Genomic DNA, 22,137 nt, shown 5'->3' with positions numbered 1-22,137 from the left:
TGCGCGTCGATTGGTTATTTCTTCATCCGCGCGTACGCGTCATGTACGCGTGCGCGTCGCTATGCGATGTCTCTTCTGCGTGCGTGTGCCTTGTACGCTTGCGCGCCCATCGATGCATTCTCAATCCTTGTTTCCTCATGCATTCTCCACTTTGTATGCTTTTCTCCTCATTTCTTCCATCCAATACTTGCCTTATGAACCTGAAATCACTCAACAAACACATCAAGGCATCGAATGGAATTAAAGTGAGTTAAAATCACCAAATTAAGGGCCTAAAAAGCATGTTTTTACACTTAAGCATAATTTAAGGGAGAATTACAAAACCATACTATTTCATTGAATGAATGTGGGAAAAGGTGATAAAATCCCCTAAAATAAGCACAAGATAAACCATGAAATTGGGTTTTATCACTCCACAACGAACGCAAACTCGTCATCGTTTCTTGGCCAGGCGCCCAGGCCACCATGCTTCCGGCCACTGCGCCTGCAAGCCAATATTCAACCACTGCGTCTGCAAGCCAGCATTCAGGGTCCCTTAAAGCACAACTTTTTCCTCAAATTTCCAATCGAACAAATCAATGAACTCCAAAATCCGGTGCGATTCTCTAAGCTTCTCATCAATCTCCGATGATCCATTGGCAAAATGGTTAATGTAGATGTGGTGGTGGACGCGGTCACCAAGGTAATCGGCAGAGGAGAGTGAGCGAAGGCAGCAGGAGAAGGAGTCAAGGCAATTAAAGGCTAGGATTTTGATGCTGAAGGTGAAGTTAGGGTTAAGGATTTTCCGAATTAGGTTTTGGAGGGTAAAATTGGGGTTGAGTTCGGGGGCGAAAGGTGGTGGAAGTGAAGACTGGTGAAATGTGTAAAAGATGAAGACGATAACGGAGATTAAGATCAGTGAAAGAAAATGTCTTTTCGGTCCCACTATTTGCGTTAGGGTTTGTTTGGGAGTGAAGAAGTTGCATCTGAGAGTGGCATTGGAAGGATTTCTATGCCTCTGATGACAATGATGAGTTTGCATGTGTCCGAATGTTCTTCAGTTGGTATTATGGATTTGGTTGTGGTTCAAAATTTGGCTTCGTTTTGATTTATGCGAACTGCTGAGGCATGGAAGCGCTGTTCATTGTAGGTGCGGATTAGGGTCTCGAATGAGGATGGTGGCTGGCAGCGGCTGCAGAGGAAGAAGAAGAATGAGGGCTATGAAAGTTTGAAATTTGGAGAAGAAGGTAAAGTGCAGGGGTAATTTGGGACTTTTATTAAAAAATCAACAAAAAAATTAGAATTTGGGTATTGTTGTCACATAAAACCCATCTTTGATGGGTACAAGATTAATTTCTTTATTTGATGGATACTTTTGTCAACATTTACAAAATTTATGGGTACAAATGGTAATTTATTCTTTTAATTGATTTAAATTGTATCCTAAAATTTTGACCTGTGCCTCAATTTGGCCCTTCCGTCGTTTTCCATCACCGAAAAGCTAACCTGACAATTTTAAATGACGCCTAGCACTGTAATGGTTAGATGTCATCTTCCTCTACTATTTTTTCTTTGTCCTTCTTCCAGGCAGCACCTGGAGCATGCTTCAACTTAAATTTCCTCAACCTTGCTGCAGATAGACCACATTCAATATCTAATTCAGTAGAACTATCTTGTGATCCAGGCTTATATAGGTTGTCTTCTGCAGATTTGTAGGAGTCATGTGAGTCACTGTCACTACCATTGCTATCATTGAGGCTTATATAGGCTGTCTGGTTGTCAGTATCCTATTTTTGTCCCACCATTTTTTTTAGTCTAGCAGAGGATCTGGTTGTAGTAGGAATTAATTTGGATGAAGTGGCTTTAGATTTGGGTGCTGAGTTGCGTGTTGGATTGGGCTTGGGTGCTGATTTGGGTGTTAGATTGCGTTTGGATCTGGACTTGGGTGTGGACTTAGTTGTATTCGATGTGGACTTGGGGTTAGGTACTGGTTTAGATGTGGACTTAGGATTAGGTGCTGGTTTGGGTGTGGGCTTAGGTGTCTCCTTAAGTGCTGGTTTGGGCTTAGGTGTGTGCTTAGGTATCTCCTTAGGTACTGCCCTGGGCTTATGTGTGGGTTTAAGTGTTGATTTTGGTTACGGTATCTCCTTCAACGCGGGGTGGAAGCAGATTCAAGTGGGGGATTGGATGCTATGTTGGAAGGGCCTTCAATTGTGCTGTTGATGGTTGATTTACTATGGAAAGGAATGGTTGGTATATCATTATTTGGGATAGGTGTGGTCCCTTTGACATCCTTCTCTACACTAGTGGAATTGGGTGTTAGCTCTATCAATTTAGGTGCTTCTTCATCTACCATGGGTTGGAAAACTCCATGCTCATAGTATATGTGCACTCTTCCCTCATTGTTGTTTGCATAGAAATACATCTCTACCAGCTCTTTGTCATGACTTAGTGCTCACAATCCACTCTTCATAGGTCTACCAGGAACAAGCCACCAACACTCAACGATGTTATCATAACCTAGGACCTTGTAGTAATTTTTCAGTGAAAATACATCTAGTAAATCCTCATCTAACCCAGTCAATTCATCAGTGTAATCATTGTCATAAACCAAACTGCCATTTGGTTTGGTGACAAAACTACCTCCATAATGATACACAATTATTATACCTTCATCCATCTACAAATAAGATTCAAAAAGACACAATGGTTAAAAACCACACTAACTTCAATATATTGAAAACAATAACTTATATTACAGACAATTCAATTGGAGCCTAGCAATCCTTTCTCAAACCAACACAAATTATGTATCAAATATGTAATTTATATTGCCTAAAGTCAAACTCTCATCATGTATGAATATGATTCCTCCCTTTCTTCTTCTTGTTAATCTTATCAGAGCTTCCACCTTCTCTTCTCTATTCAAAGTAATTACTTAATTTTATATTTATTTCTAATATCTGAATATTAATACAGGGCATTTACCAAATGCAATCTAATAATGCTACCACTAACACTTGCTACTTTTAACTGTCATGCTTTAATAATAATAATTATGAACTCTCTTTTGGAATTGCAAAGAAATACTTTGTTTTTGGAATTATTGATTAAATAAATCTAAATAAAGGAGAAAAATTTATAAGGTAAACATAATGAGATATTTGAAAGTAAATTTTTTTTTTGAAAGTTCAGTAAAAGATATCTTATGAGATCTATCAAGATCAAGTTTCTACAATAATAAGAACTCTCACTACTGATTTTACCAGGCATATACAGTAATTGTATTAGAGAACCATCAACGAATAAGATTGTCATTTTAAATTGATAGAGGAGTAATACCATTGCTTTAACAATGATTGCTCCAGTAATAAATTGTTTGTAATTTCAGCCAAAAATTCATGGACAAAGAATTAAAATGGGATATGAAGGAATAAGATTGTCATTTTAAAATGATTATGAAGAATCAATGACTGTTCAAATAGACAAAAAATTAAAAGATTCAATTGACCACAACCACAAACATACAAAGAAAAATAAATCCTAGCATGCAAGAATTATACTGATGAACCACTATTTTATGGTTTATCTTATGCTAAATTGAGTGGTTTTTATCAAGTCTTTGCACACTTATTCATACAATTTGCATGATTTTACAATTCCTTCCTAATTCTGTTCTATGATTGAAAACTTGCTTCCTACGCCTTTAAATTGTGTATTTTTAATGTCTTTTTATAACATTCGATGTCGTGATCTGTGTGTTAAGTATTTTCAGGCTTTATAGGGTAGGAATGGATTAAAGAATGGAGAGGAAGCTTGCAAAAATGGAAGGAACACAAGAAACTAAGGAGCTGACCAGCAAGGAACGACGTGCGCGTGACTTAGCGCATTCCATAGCGATGCGTGCGCGTACCTGACGCGTACGCGTGACACGCGAAGAAGACCATCGACGCGTATGCGTGATTGACGCGTACGCGTGACGTGCGCCACGTGCAGAAATAGCAGAAGACGCTGGGGGCAATTTTGGGCTGATTTTGGACCCAGTTTTCGGCCCAGAAAACACAGATTAGAGGCTGCAGAGTAGGGGAATCATTGATTGATACAACTTTCATTCACATAATTTTAGGTTTGAGATGTAGTTTTCTAGAGAGGGAGGCTCTCTCCTCTCTCTAGGTTTTAGGATTCTTAGATTTAGCTATTTTTTAGTTCTTCTCAATTCCAAATTTCTATCTTAGTTTAATTTAGTTTTCTCTTCTACTTTTATTTATTTTAGTACTTTAGTTTATTTATTTCTCTTGTTGATTTATTTATTCTCCAATTTGGTTTATGAACTCCATGTTAGATTCAATTTCTTATTAATGCAAGTTGAGGTATTTCATATTTATTGCTTCTTCTATTATTTGTGAGTCATTGATGTTTGCAATTGGTCGTTTAGATTTAATATTCCTTGCTAGTTTTCTATATTTTTATGTTATGCCTTCCAAATGTTTGATAAAATACTTGATTGGAATTTAGTGTAGATTTCTCTCCTCTTGGCTTTGGTTGAGTAATTGGAGACTCTTGAGTTATCAAACTCCTTTGTTGACTGATAATTGAAAGTTGCTAGCTGATTTGGATCCCTCTAAAGCTAGTCTTTCCTTAGGAGTTGACTAGGACTTGTGGAATCAAATTGATTCATCCACTTGACTTTCCTTCATAGTTAGAGGTTAACTAAGTGGGAACAATAGACAATTGATGTCACAATTGACAAGGATAGCTAGGATAGGACTTCTAATTCTCATACCTTGCCAAGAGCTTTCTTAGCTATTAGTTTACTTTTTTGTCATTTACTTTCCTTGTTCCTTATTTTAAAAACCCAAAAAGATACAATTTCATAACCAATTATAAGTAGCACACCTCCCTGCAATTCCTTGAGAGACGACCCGAGGTTTAAATACTTCGGTTTAATTTTATTGGGTTTGTTTTAGTGACAACCAAAGTTTTGTATGAAAGGATTATTGTTGGTTTAGAAACTATACTTGCAATGGAAATTTATTATGAATTCTTTACTAGCAAAAATCCGTTCGTCACCTACCATCACCAACAAGGCAACAGCCATAATCAACCAATGTCCACCAAAGATTCACCGATGAAGTAGTGCAAAAAAAAAACGAAAAATAAACCTCAACCAACATTTTGTAAAAAAAAACAGAGCATTGTATGTTGAGAGCAACAATTTTGTTACTAACATGTTTTGGAAGAAATCGTGATTCTCAGGTACTTCGTCTTCACTATAAGGGCGAAACCAGTGAAAAAACTTTCAAACTTCAGTTACAACGACAACAATAATTCTTTTTTTACTGGACGTATACGAGAGGAGGAGGAGGAAGAAGAAGGGTCAATTGGGATTTCGCTTTTGAAGTGGTTAACGTTTGGGCTTTTGTTTAACCCCCTCCCTCATGTCACACGACGTCGTTTCTGAATATTTTTTGCGCCAAGCATTAACGGCATTGTTTAGACAGTGTTAGGCGTCGTTTAAAATTGTTAGGTCAGCTTTCCGGTGACAGAAAATGAAAGACTAAATTGAGGCACGACTCAAAATTTTAGCGTATAATTTGAGTCAATTGAAAGTTTAGAGACTAAATTGCGTTGGGGTCAAATTTTAGGAGCATTTTGACTTTTCGAAGGGAAGAAGCACGTTTAAATTTCTTGAAAGTTTCAACTTTTGGTTTGGCAAATTTTTTTCTCATGAACGCAGAAGTGATTCTGCTGCCAAAACTAGCGTTTACAAGAAGCAACTATTTTTAGCTTCTGCGTTTTCTTAACGGGCTTTTAGCCATAGATACTAACCTTTTATTTACTTTTTACCAACTTTATCCTTTGTATATGTTATTGTATTATTTATAAAATTCTTGTTATTTCTATTTATATGAGTTCTATTTTTCTATTATTTATTATTTTTATTTTTTTAACTATTTGTTTGACATTATACACTTTTATAATCGTGATTTTTGTGTATTATGTTTGTTATTATCTTTTTATAATATGATTTATTAATTCTATTAGGTAAAGTAAATTAAATAAAAAAATTAACTGTAAATAATAATAATAGTAAAAAATTATAACATACTAAAAAAAGAGTACTAAAAATACTAAAAATATATTATATAAAAAGATCATTAAGAACTTTTAGATTTGTTTCAATCACTATAAAGTAAATATTTAATTTTTTTTATTATTTTCAGTACTATCTTTTATAATTGTAATTCTGCTATACTATGTTTTAGTGTAATTTTTTATAATATAGATTATGATTCCATTAAAAAAGATAAATTAAATAAAAAATTAATCATATATAATAATAAAATCATAAACGTTGGATTTCAAATTAATATTAAAAATAAGATTATTGAGAGTACTAGAATAAGAGTACGATGTAAAAAAATACTAAAGTAACATTTTTTTTTTTTGTGACTAAACAAGGAAAGAAACAAAGCAAAAACTATTCTAAATCCGAGCGGATGATTCGTTGGAGATCAACACTAGGCTCAAACCAAATAACATGATTAGAGTTACTCTTGGCACCATATTTAGCCATCCAATCCGCAGCTCTATTTGCTTCTCGGGACACCCATTCAACGTGAACAAGCCAAGGACGACATAAAAGCTCCTGAATCTTGTGAACCAAATCTGTTACTTCAGATGGATACCCACTTGTAAGCTCATGCATGATGGGCAGAATGTCAAGGCAATCTGTTTCACATATAATATCCCTCAAACCGCAATCCCAAGCTAAAACCAGCCCCATCCAAGCAGCAAATAATTCACATCTGATTATAGACCAAGGGGGAATACTTCCAGAGCAGCCCGAGATCCAATCTCCCTTAGAATCTCTAATAATACACCCAAATCCCGCTACATTTGAATCCATATACAAGCTTGTATCACAATTAACTTTAAAACTATTGCCTACCGGTGGTTCCCAACACAGGCAATTTCGGAGAGACCTAAAGGCATTGCTTCGATTCCTGTAAACCTGTAAGTCCTTGGCGGTAATTCTGGCCAAGGCAACAACCTTATGGTCTGTCCAAGGGTTGTCAGTGTTGAATATGTCATTGCACCTATGTCTCCATACTCACCAAAGCCCTGCACCAAAGGACGCCTCATTGTTAGCCAAGGCCTTCCGAAACCACTCTTCAAGAGCAGTACCAGCCGTCGAGTCCAGGATACTAGGATCCAACATATACCAGATTGCCTTTGATCGTTCACAGTCTCTAAGGCAATGCTCCATAGTCTCCTGCGCCTTGTTACATCTCTTACACATATCTGAAGAAGCTAAATGCCGCTTGAATCGAAAGGTCTCAGTTGGTAGAGCATCATGTAAGCTAAGCCACATAGTAAATTTGAACTTCTCTGGAATGTTTGTGTTCCACAACCAATTCCAATTACTGTTGGCATTCCAATTTAATGTTTTCTTTAATAACCATCTGTAACCCTCCCTTGCACTATACTTTTTTGTTGCTGCAGGCCACCACTCCCACTGTGGCTCCAACTCAGTCAAACTAGGATATCTCAGACCACAAATAAACTGCTTAATCTCATGCGGAATAGGCGTGGTAAGACTATTAACCTCCCAAGACACCCCTTTCCACAAGTCAGCCACCATGAAATCTGATTCAGAAATATGTACATAAGGAACAAGGTTGCAAAGCTTACCAAAAGGAGTCCACTCATCATACCAAACTGATTTGTGGACATCTCCAATATTCCAATGAAGCCCTTCCTTGAGATGCTCATAGGCACTAACAATGTTCTTCCAGGTAGCCGATGAAGAATTTCTACTGTTTCCGTTCATACCAGATTGATTCCTGAGATATTTATGCTTCAGAACCTGCACCCATAACTTCTCACTATTATTTAGACAATCCCATACCAACTTTTCCAGAAGCGCCATGTTAGCACAGGAAGTATCCCTAATACCCAATCCTCCTGCCTTTTTAGGAGTTATGGCGACCTCCCACCTGACCAGAGGCAGCCCTTTTCCAGTCGCTTGGCCTTTCCACAAGAATTGTCTCATCAAGGAATCAATTTTATTACATGCATACTTCGGGAGAAGAGAAATTTGCATTTCATAAACTGGGATAGAGGCCATAACCGATTTAACAAGACAAAGCCTCCCTGCCTTATTCAGTAGGCGTCCTTTCCAACTGGAGAGCTTTCTCGAAATTTTTTCAATAATCTCCTGAGCCGTCTTCCTGGAAGCTCTGGCATGACCGATGTTAATTCTCAGGTATTTACCCAAATCATTGCACAACCGGATGTTAGAGACCCCTGAGAGAACCTCTTTTCTCCTCTCCGACACCCTCTTTGAACACTGGGCCTTTGACTTATGAAGATTTACCTTTAAACCTGACGCTCTAGAAAACAAGTCCAAACAATGCATGACCTCTATTACTTGAGCTTTTGATGCCTTACAGAAAAGCAAAAGATCATCTGCAAACATCAAATGAGAGAGTCGTGGTCCATTCCTAGAAACCGCAACTGGGTTCCACAAACCTTGGGAAACTCTATGAGAGATAAAGCAGGCAAGCATTTCCATACAGAGTACAAATAGATAAGGAGACATAGGATCTCCTTGCCTCAACCCTCTCTTCGGATTGAAATTTTGGAGCCTGTTCCCATTCCACAAAACTGCCAACGAAGAGGAAGTCACACAATTCAATATAAGATTAATGGTAGCCTTTGGAAACCCAAACCGGACCAAAGTAGCTTCCAGAAAACGCCAGTCTACCCTGTCATAAGCTTTTTCCAAATCAATCTTGAATGCCATGGTCCCTTTTCGAGACTTGGTGTTCCTCATGAAGTGCATAATCTCTTGAGCAATGATAATATTCTCTGTGGTTCCTCTTCCTGGAATGAACCCTCCTTGCAAAGGACCAATGATCTCCGACAGGAAAGGTCTGAACCTGTTAACTAGAACCTTTGTGACAATTTTATAAATTACATTACATAAGCTAATAGGCCGAAACTCCCGTAAGGAAGAGGGAACTTCCACTTTAGGAATTAGAACAATGAGAGTATCGAAAATAGCCGCATTCAATGGCTCACCCTCAAAGGCTCGCTTGACCAGTCTACACACATCGTTGCTAAGAGTGTCCCAGAACTCTTTGTAGAAAATTGCTTGAAATCCATCTGGCCCTGGGGCTTTAAATGAACTCATGGTCATCACAGCTCTTTTAACCTCTTCAGACGTCACCGGTTCCACTAACTTTTGACAAGCCTCAGTACTAAGAGACGGGCAAGGAAAAGGCTCCATGGCGTCCAGGTCAATATCCTCCCTTGTAGAAAAGAGCTTTTGAAAGAAAGAATTTGCCGCCATTTCTAGAGTCGTAGTCTCCGTGGTCCAAGACCCATCCTCCAAAAATAACCCATGAATTTTGTTCCTCTTTCTCCTGATAACTGTCTGCAGATGAAAAAATTTTGTATTTCTGTCTCCACATCTCACCCATTGTTCTCTAGATTTTTGATACCACAACAACTCTTCTTGAAGAAGGACAGCATTCAGTTCCTGATGCAAAACTTGCTCTTGGATCCTAAGCTGTTGATCCTCCCGACTTTCCAGAGTAATCTGAACGTCATTCAAAAGCCTCTCCAACTCCCTTTTTTTAACAAAAATATTGCCAAAAACCTTTTTATTGAAGCTAGTTGCATCTTTTTGAACCTCCAACAAACATTTAACTACATCCGGAGCTCCTCTATTCCAAGCTGTATCAACAACATTCCTAAAAAGAGGATGAGTCATCCACGCAGCCTGGAATCTGAACGGACGATGGCCCTTGGTAGCCCTCTTTGCCATCTTGCACCTAGTGAATAATGAGCAATGATCAGAGTGAAGGCACGCCAGCACCTCAGTATAAGCCTCCGGAAACATTAGTCGCCAGTCCTGGTTGATGACTGCTCTATCAAGCTTCTTGGCCACCTGCACCCCACCTTTCACCTTCCTGTACCAAGTGAATCTTCTCCCAATAGCCCCCATATCAAACAGCCCACAATCCTCCAATGTTTCCGTAAATTGTTCTGCTCTGGCAAGTCTAAATTGCCCCCCTCTAGCTTCACTCTGCAACAAAACATCATTAAAGTCCCCTAACACAATCCAAGGTCCGTGGATCATATTAGCAATCCTTGTCAAGTCACCCCACAGTTCTTTACGCCGATGTATATGCGGATTAGCATACACCGCACTACAGTAACTAGATGTATTGCCCATAATGATTTCAAAACTGATACATTGATCAACTACATCCAATACTCTCACAGAAATATTTGAATTAGAACATAGAACCCAGATACCCCCACTATGACCATTAACCTCAACAATACCAACACCCTGGTAACCTAGATTATTCCAAAAAGATTTCATCCTCTCGAAAGCAATATGGGTTTCAAACAGAATGAAAAAAGTAGGATGAAATTTATTCGCTAACTCCTTACTATGAACCCGGGCCAATTTATTAGAGGCACCTCTAATATTCCAAAATAGAAAGCTTAAATCTAAATAATCCATAAAATAATTTGTATTGTAAAAAGGACCAACCTCAGCTGAAGTCCCTAACGAGATGATGAAGATCCACCATCATATCCCCCTGAGCCTTGCTTGTCCTTGTCCGGTTGTTGCCCGGTTTGTCTGTGTCCCTCCACTGACAACCCTTCCAATTTGCCGATTTGCTGCTTGCTGGTGTCGCCAAGGCAGTCCGGAGTCGACGGCGAATTCTGCAAAGAAGAAGGGCGCAACCTCTTGTGTCCATTTTTTATAATGGCAGTGAAAGTCGGTACCGCAACGGAGACAGATTTGCCCTTCACCCCTTGCTGTTTGGAAGATGTCATGCGTGCCTTAGATCCGCTAACCGACCCGGTCTTCACCCCTGATTCGGCTCCTCTCATACGTAGCCCAAAGTCACGGTTCTGGTCCAATTTCTGATTTGAGCGCACCGGCATTTTATCTTTAGATGTTTGTTGGGCTTTGTTTGATTGACTCAATTTTCCTCTCCTTTTACCGCTGACTTTGGTCCAGCCAGCCTCATTTTCCAAATGTTGGGATCCCACTTCCTTCCCATGCAACGTATCATCTAATTCCTCCCCAATTTCTGTAACTATCACTGACTCTTTGGGATTGCATCCAAATTCAAAAATTTTCTCTTTTGAAGCTTCCTGTGGCTGCACCACCCGGGCCGCCGTCTCGGTCACTGATGTTTCCTTTCGATCCACCCTTTCCGAATCTATTGGGGTCATTCTGCAGTCAGTTGCTGGATGCCCGAAACAATTGCACTTGTCACAAATAAGGTGTAAGCATTCATACTCCACCTTATATTCAAACTCATCGACAATCACACTCCGGACCACCGGCAAACCAAGATTAATTTGCACGCAAGCCCGAGCAAATCTTCCCCTTTCCGCCAACTTAGTAGCCAGATCCACCTTGACTGGTCTTCCCACAGCAGAAGCGATTCTCATCATGGCTTTATCCTGATAGTACCATATGCTCAAACCAGATATTCGAATCCAAACCATAGTCTCCCCGAAAGTGTCCTCACAAGGTTTAAAATCCGGTGTCCATGGCTTGACCGCAATATAGTGACCGAAGATCATCCATGGCCCCCTAGTAAAACCTTCTCTCGATCGTCCATGCGATCAAATTTAACGAGGAAGTACCCAAAACCCACATCCAAGATTTCATATCCACCGGTGATCCTCCATACCCCTTTCAATTTGTGAAACATGGCCGTGTAACTAAGGCTTTTTCCAAGAACCTTAATCACAATTGCTTCCTTGTATGGTTCAGAAAGGATGTTCCTAGCCTCTTCGGAGAAGTAAACTCTTGGAGGCATAGGATCTCCTTGTTTTCCAGTGACCACTGCCATGGAATCCTCATCTAGAGCTTCAGCCCGATTTATCCATGTGGCTACCGTAGAACCAATAACCTTGTCACGGAACGAAATCTTGGAAGTCACCCTGGAAACTAAGGTCGCCCTTACTTGATCCCTCCTTCACACCTGATGCAAACCCTCCCACACTCTCCCCCTTATCTCTTTCGATGGCATGACCATCTTCTTCACCGTGTTTCACCCTCAAACGCTCTCTCCCGCTCTCTCCTTCTCTCATTCTCTCTGAGTACGTACTCTTTCTCTGCTAGGGTTTTTTTTATTTAAAAGTTTATTACTAAAGTAACATTTAATACTTAAAAAATGTAACATATTTGATTATATATATATATATATAAAATTTTTATTTTTATTTAAAAATATATTTTGTCTATTTTTATATGTTATTTTTATTTTAGTAAGTAAATATTAATTTTATTATAAAATTAACTAATAAAATCTATTTAAATATCTAAATTAAAACAATAAGATAATATAAAAAAATCTAAGTTAATGTTCATTTTAGTAATTTTTTATTTAAAAATAATTTTAAATGGTATAAGCCAAATAACATTTATTATATTATAATCCATTTTGATACAAAAATTACCAAACATAAATCACTTTAACACAAATCTACTTTTGACCAAAATCAAATTTGCAAAATCAATTTTATGCAAACTCCTGTTTGCAAACTGTAATCCAAACACACACTAACTCGTATAATTTTACACCATACGCTTAAAAAGTGGACTAAGAAAGAACACGAGAGAAAATATTAGATGGTGAGAAGATCTATTTCCCCATTGTGTCAAGTGGTGATAATTTGAAGTGTAACTGTAACAGAGGAACAGAATCCATCAGAGGTTGATGGCGGCGTCGTTCAGGTGGATATTGCAACTGCATAAGGACGTTCCGAAGGCTGCGCGGTTCTACTCCGAAGGGTTGGGGTTCAGCACTAATGTGTGCACTCTCCGCTGGGCCGAACTTCAATCTGGTCCTCTCCACCTCGCCCTCTTGCACTCACCCAACCCCAAGTACTTTCTTATTTTTCTCATGTCCTCCTTCTGTTTGATCATTTGTCACCTTCTAACCATTTCAACAACCTCTACCACTTGGCCACAACTGACCAAGTCGTGCAGATGCATAAGGGCTACTCTTCGCTTCTATCATTTACTGTAACAGACATCAACACTACAGTCACTAAATTAATGGCATTAGGAGCTGAACTAGATGGCCCTATCAAATATGAGATCCACTGAAAGGTAATGAATGATCCATTTAACATTTAAATGTTCAAAGTTTTCGATGTGTGAATAATGAAACAAGGTTTGTTGTCATTCGCTTGTGATCAGGTTGCAGCTATGCGGTGTCTTGATGGTCATATGCCGGGCCTCTATGAGCCGGTATAACAGAATCTCCACTAACAGCTTCATCTATTGCAATCCATATCATAGTTAAATTGCATTAGGGTGATCACCATGGCAACGTTTGATAGAGAAGACATGAGAAACATCTCTTTTTTTAGGATTCCCTTCAATAATAGATAGTGTTTGTTCGTCCAGATCAATAACAGCAGTGCAGAGCGTGTGAAGCAGTGGACCTGAGAAGATAATAGCATGGGGGAAATTTTATAGTTAAAAATAAGATTTAAAGAGAAAGGATTCAGATTTTCGTCCGAAACTACCTGTCATGTAAATGGGGTATTTTCTGTCATCTGCATCTCCTAATAGTGACAGGAAATCCTCTTTTGAGTTTTTGGGCAGGGCAGCTGCCCTTTTCTGCCTGCTGATTGAGTTCTCATCATGTACCTTGAATTAAACCCAAGAATGTATTTACTCGCTGAATTAAGAAATGTTCTACTGATTGAATTATGTATAATATCTTGATATGCGAAATTGCAAACTAGTAATTTGTCTGTGTTTTCTGATTTGGATAATTGTGTGTGTCAGTTACCTGATTAATTTGTAGGTGGAGATACATGTTTGCATGGAAGAAAGGTGGTTCCCCCACCTCAAAAACTGAATCCCGCTTCCTAGAGGCAGTTTCTACATTGAGTATTCTGCGTGTACTTGTTTCAATTAAGTTGTAGCAATGCCCCACAGAAATTTCTGATGACCGGATCCGCTGAAGAAACCAGCGTCACAGGAAGACATTAGACTCATCATGAGCTCATAAAGATGAAAAAACGAAAAAAGGCTGCAAAAGCTTAACACTGATGGCATCCTCTATGCATGTAGCTTCAAGAATGTCTCGAGAGATGAAGTTGCGACCTATGCCACCGGCCACGACCTCATCTTCAGCCGGCGGTACAGAATCCAGAGTGAAGGCCTAAGAGGATCACAAAACAGTTTTGTACTTAAGTAACATTCTTGGCTTGAATTACACCTCTTGATAAGGTACTAGAATTCTCGAGAATCTTCATTTAGGATGTTATCACGGGATAATTTCTTAAGTCCAGGCATGTATATGTATAAATTAACTTGGAATGAGGAATGTTAGTTTACCAGTCCATGGCTATTGAAGCCAAAGGCACAGCTTGGAAGCTCTCCAGCATAAGTGTAACCAACGAAGAACATTCCATCCGGCAAGATTCCTTTGATTAAATAGCTGCATATTTGATTGAAGTCCACAATGAAAATTGAAAACAACTCTATTCGAATGCTGAAGCTAGGGCAATAAATAACTGAAACATTAAGCATTTGAGCTCACGTGTGGCCAACAAGCGCAACATTTGCATCCTCATTGTGCGCCGCAATGGCCATAGATTCGCCCACAACAAGAACATCAGAGCAGTCATCCAAGGTATCTGCACTGGAACTCTTTGCTCCTTCTTTTGGAATGAACGCAAGAATCTCCTTCCTGAAGTTGATAAGTAAAATCTGCACAACCAAAATAGATACCATAAATTTGATATTTGATATTACTGTTAATAAAGTAGCAGCATTTGACTCCGGCATGAAAATTTCAGAGTTACATGAAGAAGAGGCACTGCGCTGCCTGCTGCAGTACCCAAGAGTTCATCCCAATATCTTGGAAATTTTCTTTGATTATTATCGAAAAGGGTTTGGAGGAGTGATTGGGATTGAAGGGTATTATTGGCAAAAGGTAGAAGCTGATTATGAAGAATGAGGTCAGTAGCGAGCCTAGTCTTTATGAGTTTGGAGAATCTTTTGCCAATTAAAATTCCGAATTGATATGCATCTTGGCATGGTCCAACTTGAAACATCTCTACCTTTTTCCCATCTCTGTTCATATCGGAGCTTCGCGTTTTTGCGTAGCTTCCTCTCCTCTGCAGTGTCTGCCTTACCTTATCCTCTTTTGCACTTTTCTGTCACTTCACCTAATTCTTTTCTTCTTGTCAGTTATTTCCATGAGAACATTTATATAACATTTTTTAATAATATAAAAACTTGAACATATATCTATTATCTATCTCTCTATATATAATAGGAGAGCATTACATGGTTCATTATTCGACAAGTGTATAAGGAGTCATTGCTTAGTCAAGCATGTAATGCATTTATAGTGATGAATAATTATGTCATTGATCTATATTCCTTCATACTTTGTAGGTCTTGAAGTGTGGGTCTCTCTTTGCATCCAGCCAATATTTCCAAGTTTGACATTTTTTTAATTGACCTTGAGATATGACTGCATGATGTAATATTGCCAATTTATAAGTGATCCTGTTTATTTGAAAGATTTTTGGTTTATTTTTAAAATTAATTGGCTTAAAATTGGGTCGTGGTGTGTAATTTACATTTGTTTTTCCATGATTATCTGATTTCTTCTGGGCACATGGTAGGTTTGATGTGTGTGCTTGGTTATGTTTTTCTTGAAAATCTATATAAACTTTAATTCTATTCAGCCACACCTCAATGAGAAAGATATCAACAATAATTGAGAGAGTGGGAAGTAGCCATGAGCAAGAATAACATTCCCAATTCTAATGGATGCCTGGACAATTTTGCAACTTTGGAGAAGAAACTTTAATCAATTTATTATTATTTGGCATTCGTAATAAGTAGTACTCAAATAATATAAGACATAAAAACAAGAGTAAATATTTGCTGGCTTTAATTTTTGTTTTTGGAATTACCTGATTTTTTTCATTGGTCTATTTATATAAGTTGTTGCATTGGCCTCTCTTCCTTAATTAGTTTCTTAAAATTTAAACATAATTTTCAATGTGTTGATAATTTGTGTTTTGTTATTTTTCAACTATTTCTATTTTATGTTATATTTACACAGCCTTCCAAAAAGAACTAATTCAAAGCAAGCATTAGATTCATCCTATAAATTCATCCTATAAAGAGTTTTACTCGCCTGTGATATGTTTTGCTAAAACTATAACTAAGATTCACATTATTATCTCAAATTGCTTGGGTTGTTGACATCCATGTTGCAATTAGGGATTTAGATATATTTTTCTTTTAGCAGTGACAGTGATTACAAGTAGAAGATAGTTACTTGAAAGTTTGTCTTAAGGCTTCTCTTATTGATAGTGTCTTAAGGTGGGATGTCAAGGTTTTGGGGCTTAGTTCGGAGTTGGAGAGGAAGGGGAAGAAAATGGGCAGCTCACCAAGGAGGTATTTTATTTTATTTTATTTGAATACCAATAAAATATAAGTGAATATAGGTAGGTAATCAGAAGTTCTACAATTCCAATGGAATGATAACTGGAATTCAAAATGATTTGAAATGTTCAATGAATATTGGCATTGTTGTTTTGTCTTGCTGGAGTTGGAAACTAACATTTTTTTTGGTTTTCTATGGAGAGTAATGGGGCATTTTCTACTAACATGAAACTTCTTCATCCTTTTGGCCTTAATGCTTATGTTGTCTAGATTTAACTTTTGAAATTTGAAATTAGCTGAGCATAAAATTTCCCAACTACATTCTATGACACAACTACATTCCCTTCCAATTCTCATTTCACTTTCCCTTCTTTCATCTCTCTCTTTCTATTTCCATTTTATTATTATTTTGTTTCTTAGAATGCCTCGCCATTTGAGTTTCACATTCATTTAAAGGTTCATTCTTTATTTTTTAAATCCCTTCTTGGAAATACTTGTTGAAGGAGGGGAATTTTTGTTTTGGAAAATGAAAGAGGATGTGGAACTGGTATTTGAGATTTGTGTGGTGATTCCGAAGAGAGAGGCGATTCTTAAAGGAGATGAAGACTTTGATTGCGGCAATGTCTTTCCCAAGGAGCTTAAGAATGCAGGCTTGGTTGTTGAGAGAGTTATTGGCAATTCAGATGAGTTCTTCAAGGTTACACCAATTTCTTCTCAAATTTCTTAATTCTTCATATATATACTGTGGCAGAATATCATTATTTTATTTTCTTTTTTTGTTCTCTGTTATTTTCTTTTAACGATGAAGAACAGCGCAGGTATGTGTCATCCTACATGTGGATTTTGTTATTGGCATTGTAAATTGATTCCATTTGTCTAAGCTTTTCCTCTGAACTTACACTGCACCTGGTTTTATTAGATTCATGAAGCGGAAAATTTTACTCTCATTGTTTTAAATTTGTTATGCATAGGATTTTCTCAATCTGTTTGTTTGACTTTGTCAACTGTTTTTTATTTGCACAAAATCAGAACATCTACACCATCAAGGCATATAGTAGTTTATATGATTTAACATTAAATTCCTTTATTTTCATTATAGCATGATCATTTTTTCATTGCCACTGCAGGCAAGAATTGTTGCAAGCACGTGAAAAGCATAAAGAAGAGCAAGTGATTGCTTTGAAGCAGTCTATGCAAAGTGGAATGGTTAGTTTTTACCAGATTGCTTTTTTATGTTGATGTGGCTCCTATTCTTAGATTATTTTGTTGATGTCAAGGTCCTTTTCTTCTCACACTTCTAGGCTGTCATTTACAGGCACAGGCAATGAAAGAGCAAGCTCAACTGAGGGAGGAAATGGCATACCAATACAAGCTTGGTAACTTTGAGGTGAGAATCCCAAATTAAACTATTTGAGGCTCTTTGGTTGGTTTTAATGGCTCTTTGTCACTATAGGCTGCTGCTGCAATCCAGCGAAGGTTGGATATAGCTTCCATGAATAAATATCGAGAAAAGAGCTTTCTGATCAAAGAATTTGGTGACAGTTTCATGGTGATCATGCCTTCATGACAAACATCAATGTAGATTATGAATTGTTATGGTTATCAGGTATGAGATATGCCTGGGAGGTGGGGATGGATTTTATTTGTTCCGAAAGTTTAGTTAAATGCTCACTGTTTTGTGACTCATTTTTGCTTACTGCTATTTAGAATTTTAGATACTAGAATTTTGTAGAGGTTCTGCTTTTTAGCATGAAGTTAAGGTGGAAAAATCATGTTGTCTTGAACCGTAAATCTAAATATAATTTGGCTGAACGTATGAGATATTTTTCTATATCGAACTTGCATGCTATTATTCTCAATTTTTGTATTTTTCATTGATCTTGCAGGAGCGCCATCTTGGAGATATGAATAAGCAACTTAGGCTCAAGGTTTTGAAATATAACATACACCAAACATTTCAGCATAGGAATTATTATTGCAACAATTCTAGCTACGGAGGATACATGCCTGTTGTCATATTTGTTTAATTAATTTAATTAATGAACACATTTTTAAATTAATTTATTTTCTTGAAAAATTAAAATTCAATTTTCAGCTTGAGGCAAAAGGGTTCAATCTAAAAGCTATGGAAAACCCTATGGATTGTCAACCTGAGCCTTTCTTGCAAATAGGGTAAATGAAATTTCCAATTTAATTTTAGTGATGTGTTCATAGAAATAATTAATTAATGACCTGATTAAGGTATTAACACTCAAGTATTAATTAATGGTTTTTTCTTGGACTGAAACTTGGGTCAAGTATTATACTACTGGTGTCAATTATTTTATAAAAGCAATTTAAAAATCATAGACTATATATATATAGTAGGGATTTCTATCAATAGTAACTGACATTTTAGCTTCATCTAATGTTGCTTTCTTAGTTTCTTTCAATAGGTCACTTTCACACTATCATGCGCATATGATGAGAAACCTTGAATTTGATGTTAATTTGAACGGAGTCATAGTAGTTTTCATTCTTATTTTATTTTGTTTTCTCCCTCAACGCCAAAATTATCTTTCAGTCTGAAGAATCGTTGGTGGAGCTGCTGCAAAATCTCGCAGACATAGATATTACATTCCAAGGTTGAAGGTAATTTAGCATCTTTTTTTTTTTTTTTGAATTAATTTTATTTTCCTGTATAACGGGAAATAGTTTGAAGACTAAGGTTTAGGAAGCTCACTTTGATGGCTGCGTTTTATATTATAGATTAACAATCAGCACATACAATGTTGTCTAGAACCACCTCTCTCTTTCCTCCTGTTCGAACCATAGAGACCTGGGCATCCTTCTTTCCAGGTTTTGGTTGTCTCTGCTTCCAGGTTTTGGTTTCAAAATTCTTTTAATTTCTGTTGAGTTCAATTAATTTTGTTTGGTTAGTTTGATTTTAGTAATTATTTTAGTTAGATTTGTTTTCTGATTAGTGGATTTTTAGGTTGTTAAAATAGGATTAGATTAGGTTTTGATTCTGAATAGCTGAGAAATGTTTAGATTGTTAATCTGGATTGCTGAACATTGCTGAACATTGTTAATATGAGCTTGATGAATGTTGTCTAGAACAGAAATTTAATTCAGTTAATGGCTTCTTCTCTGGTAATGCTTCTTCTCGGTAATAATCTGTAATTTCTATTGATCCTTCTTGGTGCTGTGGTGGTTGTGATTGAGATCTGGAATTTGATTCTTCTTCTTCTAATTCTTCTCTGCTATGTTGTTCAATTTCTATTTTGTGCTTAATTTCTTCTTCTTCCTCTTTTCTTTCTTGAATTTCTGCTATTGCTGCTGCGATTTTCTTGTTTGGTTGATGGCTCAGATTCGATTGATTTTTTATTAATTTGTGACCGCTGTTGTTGTTGACCGAGATTTAGCCTAGCCTTAATCTCTTCCCATTCAATTTCCCATTCTTCTACTTCTTTCGAACAAATTTCAGGTAGGATTGAGCACATATATGGTTTCCCAATCTGCTGCTGGATTGCGCCAACTCCATAGTCGAAACCATGTCAAGGCTCGACCAGTTAAACCCCTTTCAACTTCTAACAATATCTGCTCTTCCGTGGTGCCTCTAGCATCTCAAAATTGGCCGGCTAAGATGGACCACCAATAACCATTGATTCCATCAAACATAGGAATTTCACTTCTGAAAAGTTAAGTTTCTTCTACCATGAATGCTCTTTATTATTGTATGATTAACTTAATTAATAAGTATTTGATTTTTTCAGAGGAATTTGAAAGAGGAAGGAGAAGAAGAAGAGTTGACACTGATAGTGATCTTGGGATATTTTTTTACTATTTTGTTTTATTATGGTTTAGTAAATTTGGAGCTTACTTAGATTATGTATCATGCTGTAGTCTTTTAAGATCAAAGTTTAAATGTTTTTTCCCCTTTGATTTCGTGTTTTGTAGGATTCATTTGCTGGTGAAGGTAATCATGGTCAGCCTTCTAGACAAGGTGATATTGATGGTGTTTTTAACTTGTCCTTGCAGTTTTTTTCCCTCTTCCCATCATGTTTGATTCTCTCTTTTGTAATAGTATGAAACTGCATAAACTCTTTTAGTGTCACCGTCTTCATTAATGGTGCGAATGGAGCAAGTCAGAAGAGAACGAGCCACCAATGATGGCAGCATGCGTTCAAGTCTGCTACCCATCTCACTGTGTAACATGTTAAGTGATACTCCAATACACAGTTTGGTCTTAACAAATGAGAAATAAATTAATATAACATGAACGAGGGCGTAGACTTTTATCACATGCTTTCGTCATCATGAGGTATCTGCTTTCGTACTATTCAGCTTCTTAATCCTATGCTATATAAACACCATTCATGAATTTGCCTCATCAAAAAATTGTGAACGCTAAGAGAACAAAGAAAACTTATTAACCAGGTTGGTTCTTATTAACTACTTCTTACTTGCCTTATAAATCCATGTGTAAGACGTTTCAAGAAAATTGAAAAATAATTGTGTTTATGGTGAAACAGAGAAGAAAACAATGAGTTCAGAAGATTGCCTTGGTTGGGCTGCAAGAGATGCATCTGGACATCTCTCCCCATACAAATTCAATCGCAGGTAATTAACCACACTAACATCTGATTGAACTTTAATTTACATGTTTCTAGTTAAGAGCTGAGATTTTATGATTTGCATTTTATAATTTACATGTTCCTAGTTATATTTCTACCCATATGAAATATTTTGTTGCCTCATTGGTCTTAATTAATTCTCTACTAAATTGGAAGCAGAGATAGACTGCCTCAATTGGATATACATTCGGCGGCAGCATGTTCGAGATAAATGAAGTGAAGGGTGGCAGTTCGTACGGTGCCCGAACTTATGCTGGTGGTGATAGATCAAGACAACCAACTAAACTTGAGTTGGAGCAAGCATTATATTGCCACCATCACTAAGAAGCTCAAGAAAGAATGAAACTATCCATAAATTAGGATATTGAATCTTGATGAGTCCACTAGTAGTTACTTGTCATCTAATGTATTCGGTTTGTATTATGGCATGGAAATAATTGCTTCTTATTATAAAGAAAGCACTTTGTACTCACTGGTGTGTTTTTCTATTTGTACCATCAATAAAAATTTGTATTTATTAAATTTATATTTATTTTATATGAAAACAAATTTATTTTGCAATGGAAAAATCTAAAAAAAAAATTATTTTACTTTACTGATGGATTTACAGACGGATTTTCTGTCTGTATTCAGAGTTTTGGATGATTTTCCAAGGTTCCAATTACCGTCAGAAAATTCGTTGAAAAATCTGTCTGTAATTACAGACAGAAAATTTGTCCGAAAATCTGTCTGTAATTCTCAGACGGAAAATCCGTCGGAAAGTTCGTCGCCTTCGGGAAATGAATGGAGAATTTACAGAGGAAAAATCCATCGGTAACTGGTAAAAATTCGTCGATAACCAAAAATCCGTGTGTAATAAAGACTAAATCTGTCTGTAAATTCGTCTGTAATAACTAATGTTTTAGTAGTGCTGATAGAAATGTCTACATCACAAATTTCTTCTCTCCGGCAGATTCTATGATAAAAATGCCACGTCATTAACATTTAATGTTCTTGCGGAGCTAATTGAGGTTTGTATTTGTGTTGAAAATTTAATTCAAATATGTATATATATGTTTTTACATG

The 22,137-nt window shown here is 37.0% G+C and overlaps 2 protein-coding genes and 1 long non-coding RNA gene across 12 annotated transcripts; 2 read left to right on the top strand and 1 right to left on the bottom strand.

Annotated features, from left to right (window-relative positions):
- Positions 1-12,594: 12,594 nt before the first annotated feature.
- Positions 12,595-15,290, bottom strand: LOC107630730 (uncharacterized). The gene is made up of 8 exons (XM_016333948.3): positions 14,854-15,290; positions 14,589-14,758; positions 14,384-14,486; positions 14,091-14,207; positions 13,833-14,003; positions 13,564-13,687; positions 13,357-13,479; positions 12,595-13,052 (listed from the first exon to the last, which is right to left on the bottom strand). Exons 1-8 carry the CDS (start codon positions 15,130-15,132, stop codon positions 13,030-13,032), a joined length of 1,110 nt encoding a protein of 369 aa, XP_016189434.1. The 5' UTR covers positions 15,133-15,290; the 3' UTR covers positions 12,595-13,029.
- LOC110270247 (uncharacterized) lies at positions 13,013-13,750 on the top strand. Its single transcript, XR_002359560.2, has 2 exons — positions 13,013-13,141; positions 13,232-13,750. It is a non-coding gene; the product is annotated as an uncharacterized LOC110270247 (long non-coding RNA).
- An 833-nt stretch (positions 15,291-16,123) lies between the features above and the next one.
- LOC107630735 (uncharacterized) lies at positions 16,124-21,594 on the top strand. Of its 10 annotated transcripts, XM_088507806.1 has the most exons (12): positions 16,871-17,153; positions 17,584-17,662; positions 17,772-17,843; positions 17,910-18,062; positions 18,343-18,384; positions 19,020-19,087; positions 19,205-19,317; positions 19,923-20,136; positions 20,396-20,441; positions 20,548-20,875; positions 20,971-21,058; positions 21,232-21,594. In XM_088507806.1, the coding sequence occupies exons 1-4, from the start codon at positions 17,056-17,058 to the stop codon at positions 18,021-18,023; spliced, it is 363 nt and encodes a 120-aa protein (XP_088363932.1). In that variant the 5' UTR covers positions 16,871-17,055; the 3' UTR covers positions 18,024-18,062; positions 18,343-18,384; positions 19,020-19,087; positions 19,205-19,317; positions 19,923-20,136; positions 20,396-20,441; positions 20,548-20,875; positions 20,971-21,058; positions 21,232-21,594. The 10 variants fall into 10 exon arrangements, 8 of the variants coding, with proteins under 8 accessions (XP_088363928.1, XP_088363932.1, XP_088363931.1 ...); XM_088507802.1 differs by adding an exon at positions 16,124-16,468 and having other exon boundaries at positions 16,960-17,153; positions 19,923-20,875; XM_088507805.1 differs by having other exon boundaries at positions 20,396-20,875.
- The last annotated feature ends 543 nt before the right edge of the window (positions 21,595-22,137 follow it).

Source organism: Arachis ipaensis, chromosome B3 (assembly GCF_059453495.1).
Source record: "Arachis ipaensis isolate K30076 ecotype BB chromosome B3, ASM5945349v1, whole genome shotgun sequence".
Lineage (NCBI taxonomy): Eukaryota > Viridiplantae > Streptophyta > Magnoliopsida > Fabales > Fabaceae > Arachis > Arachis ipaensis.
Note: the sequence above shows the minus strand (reverse complement) of the source record. Positions and strands in the feature narration are given on the sequence as shown.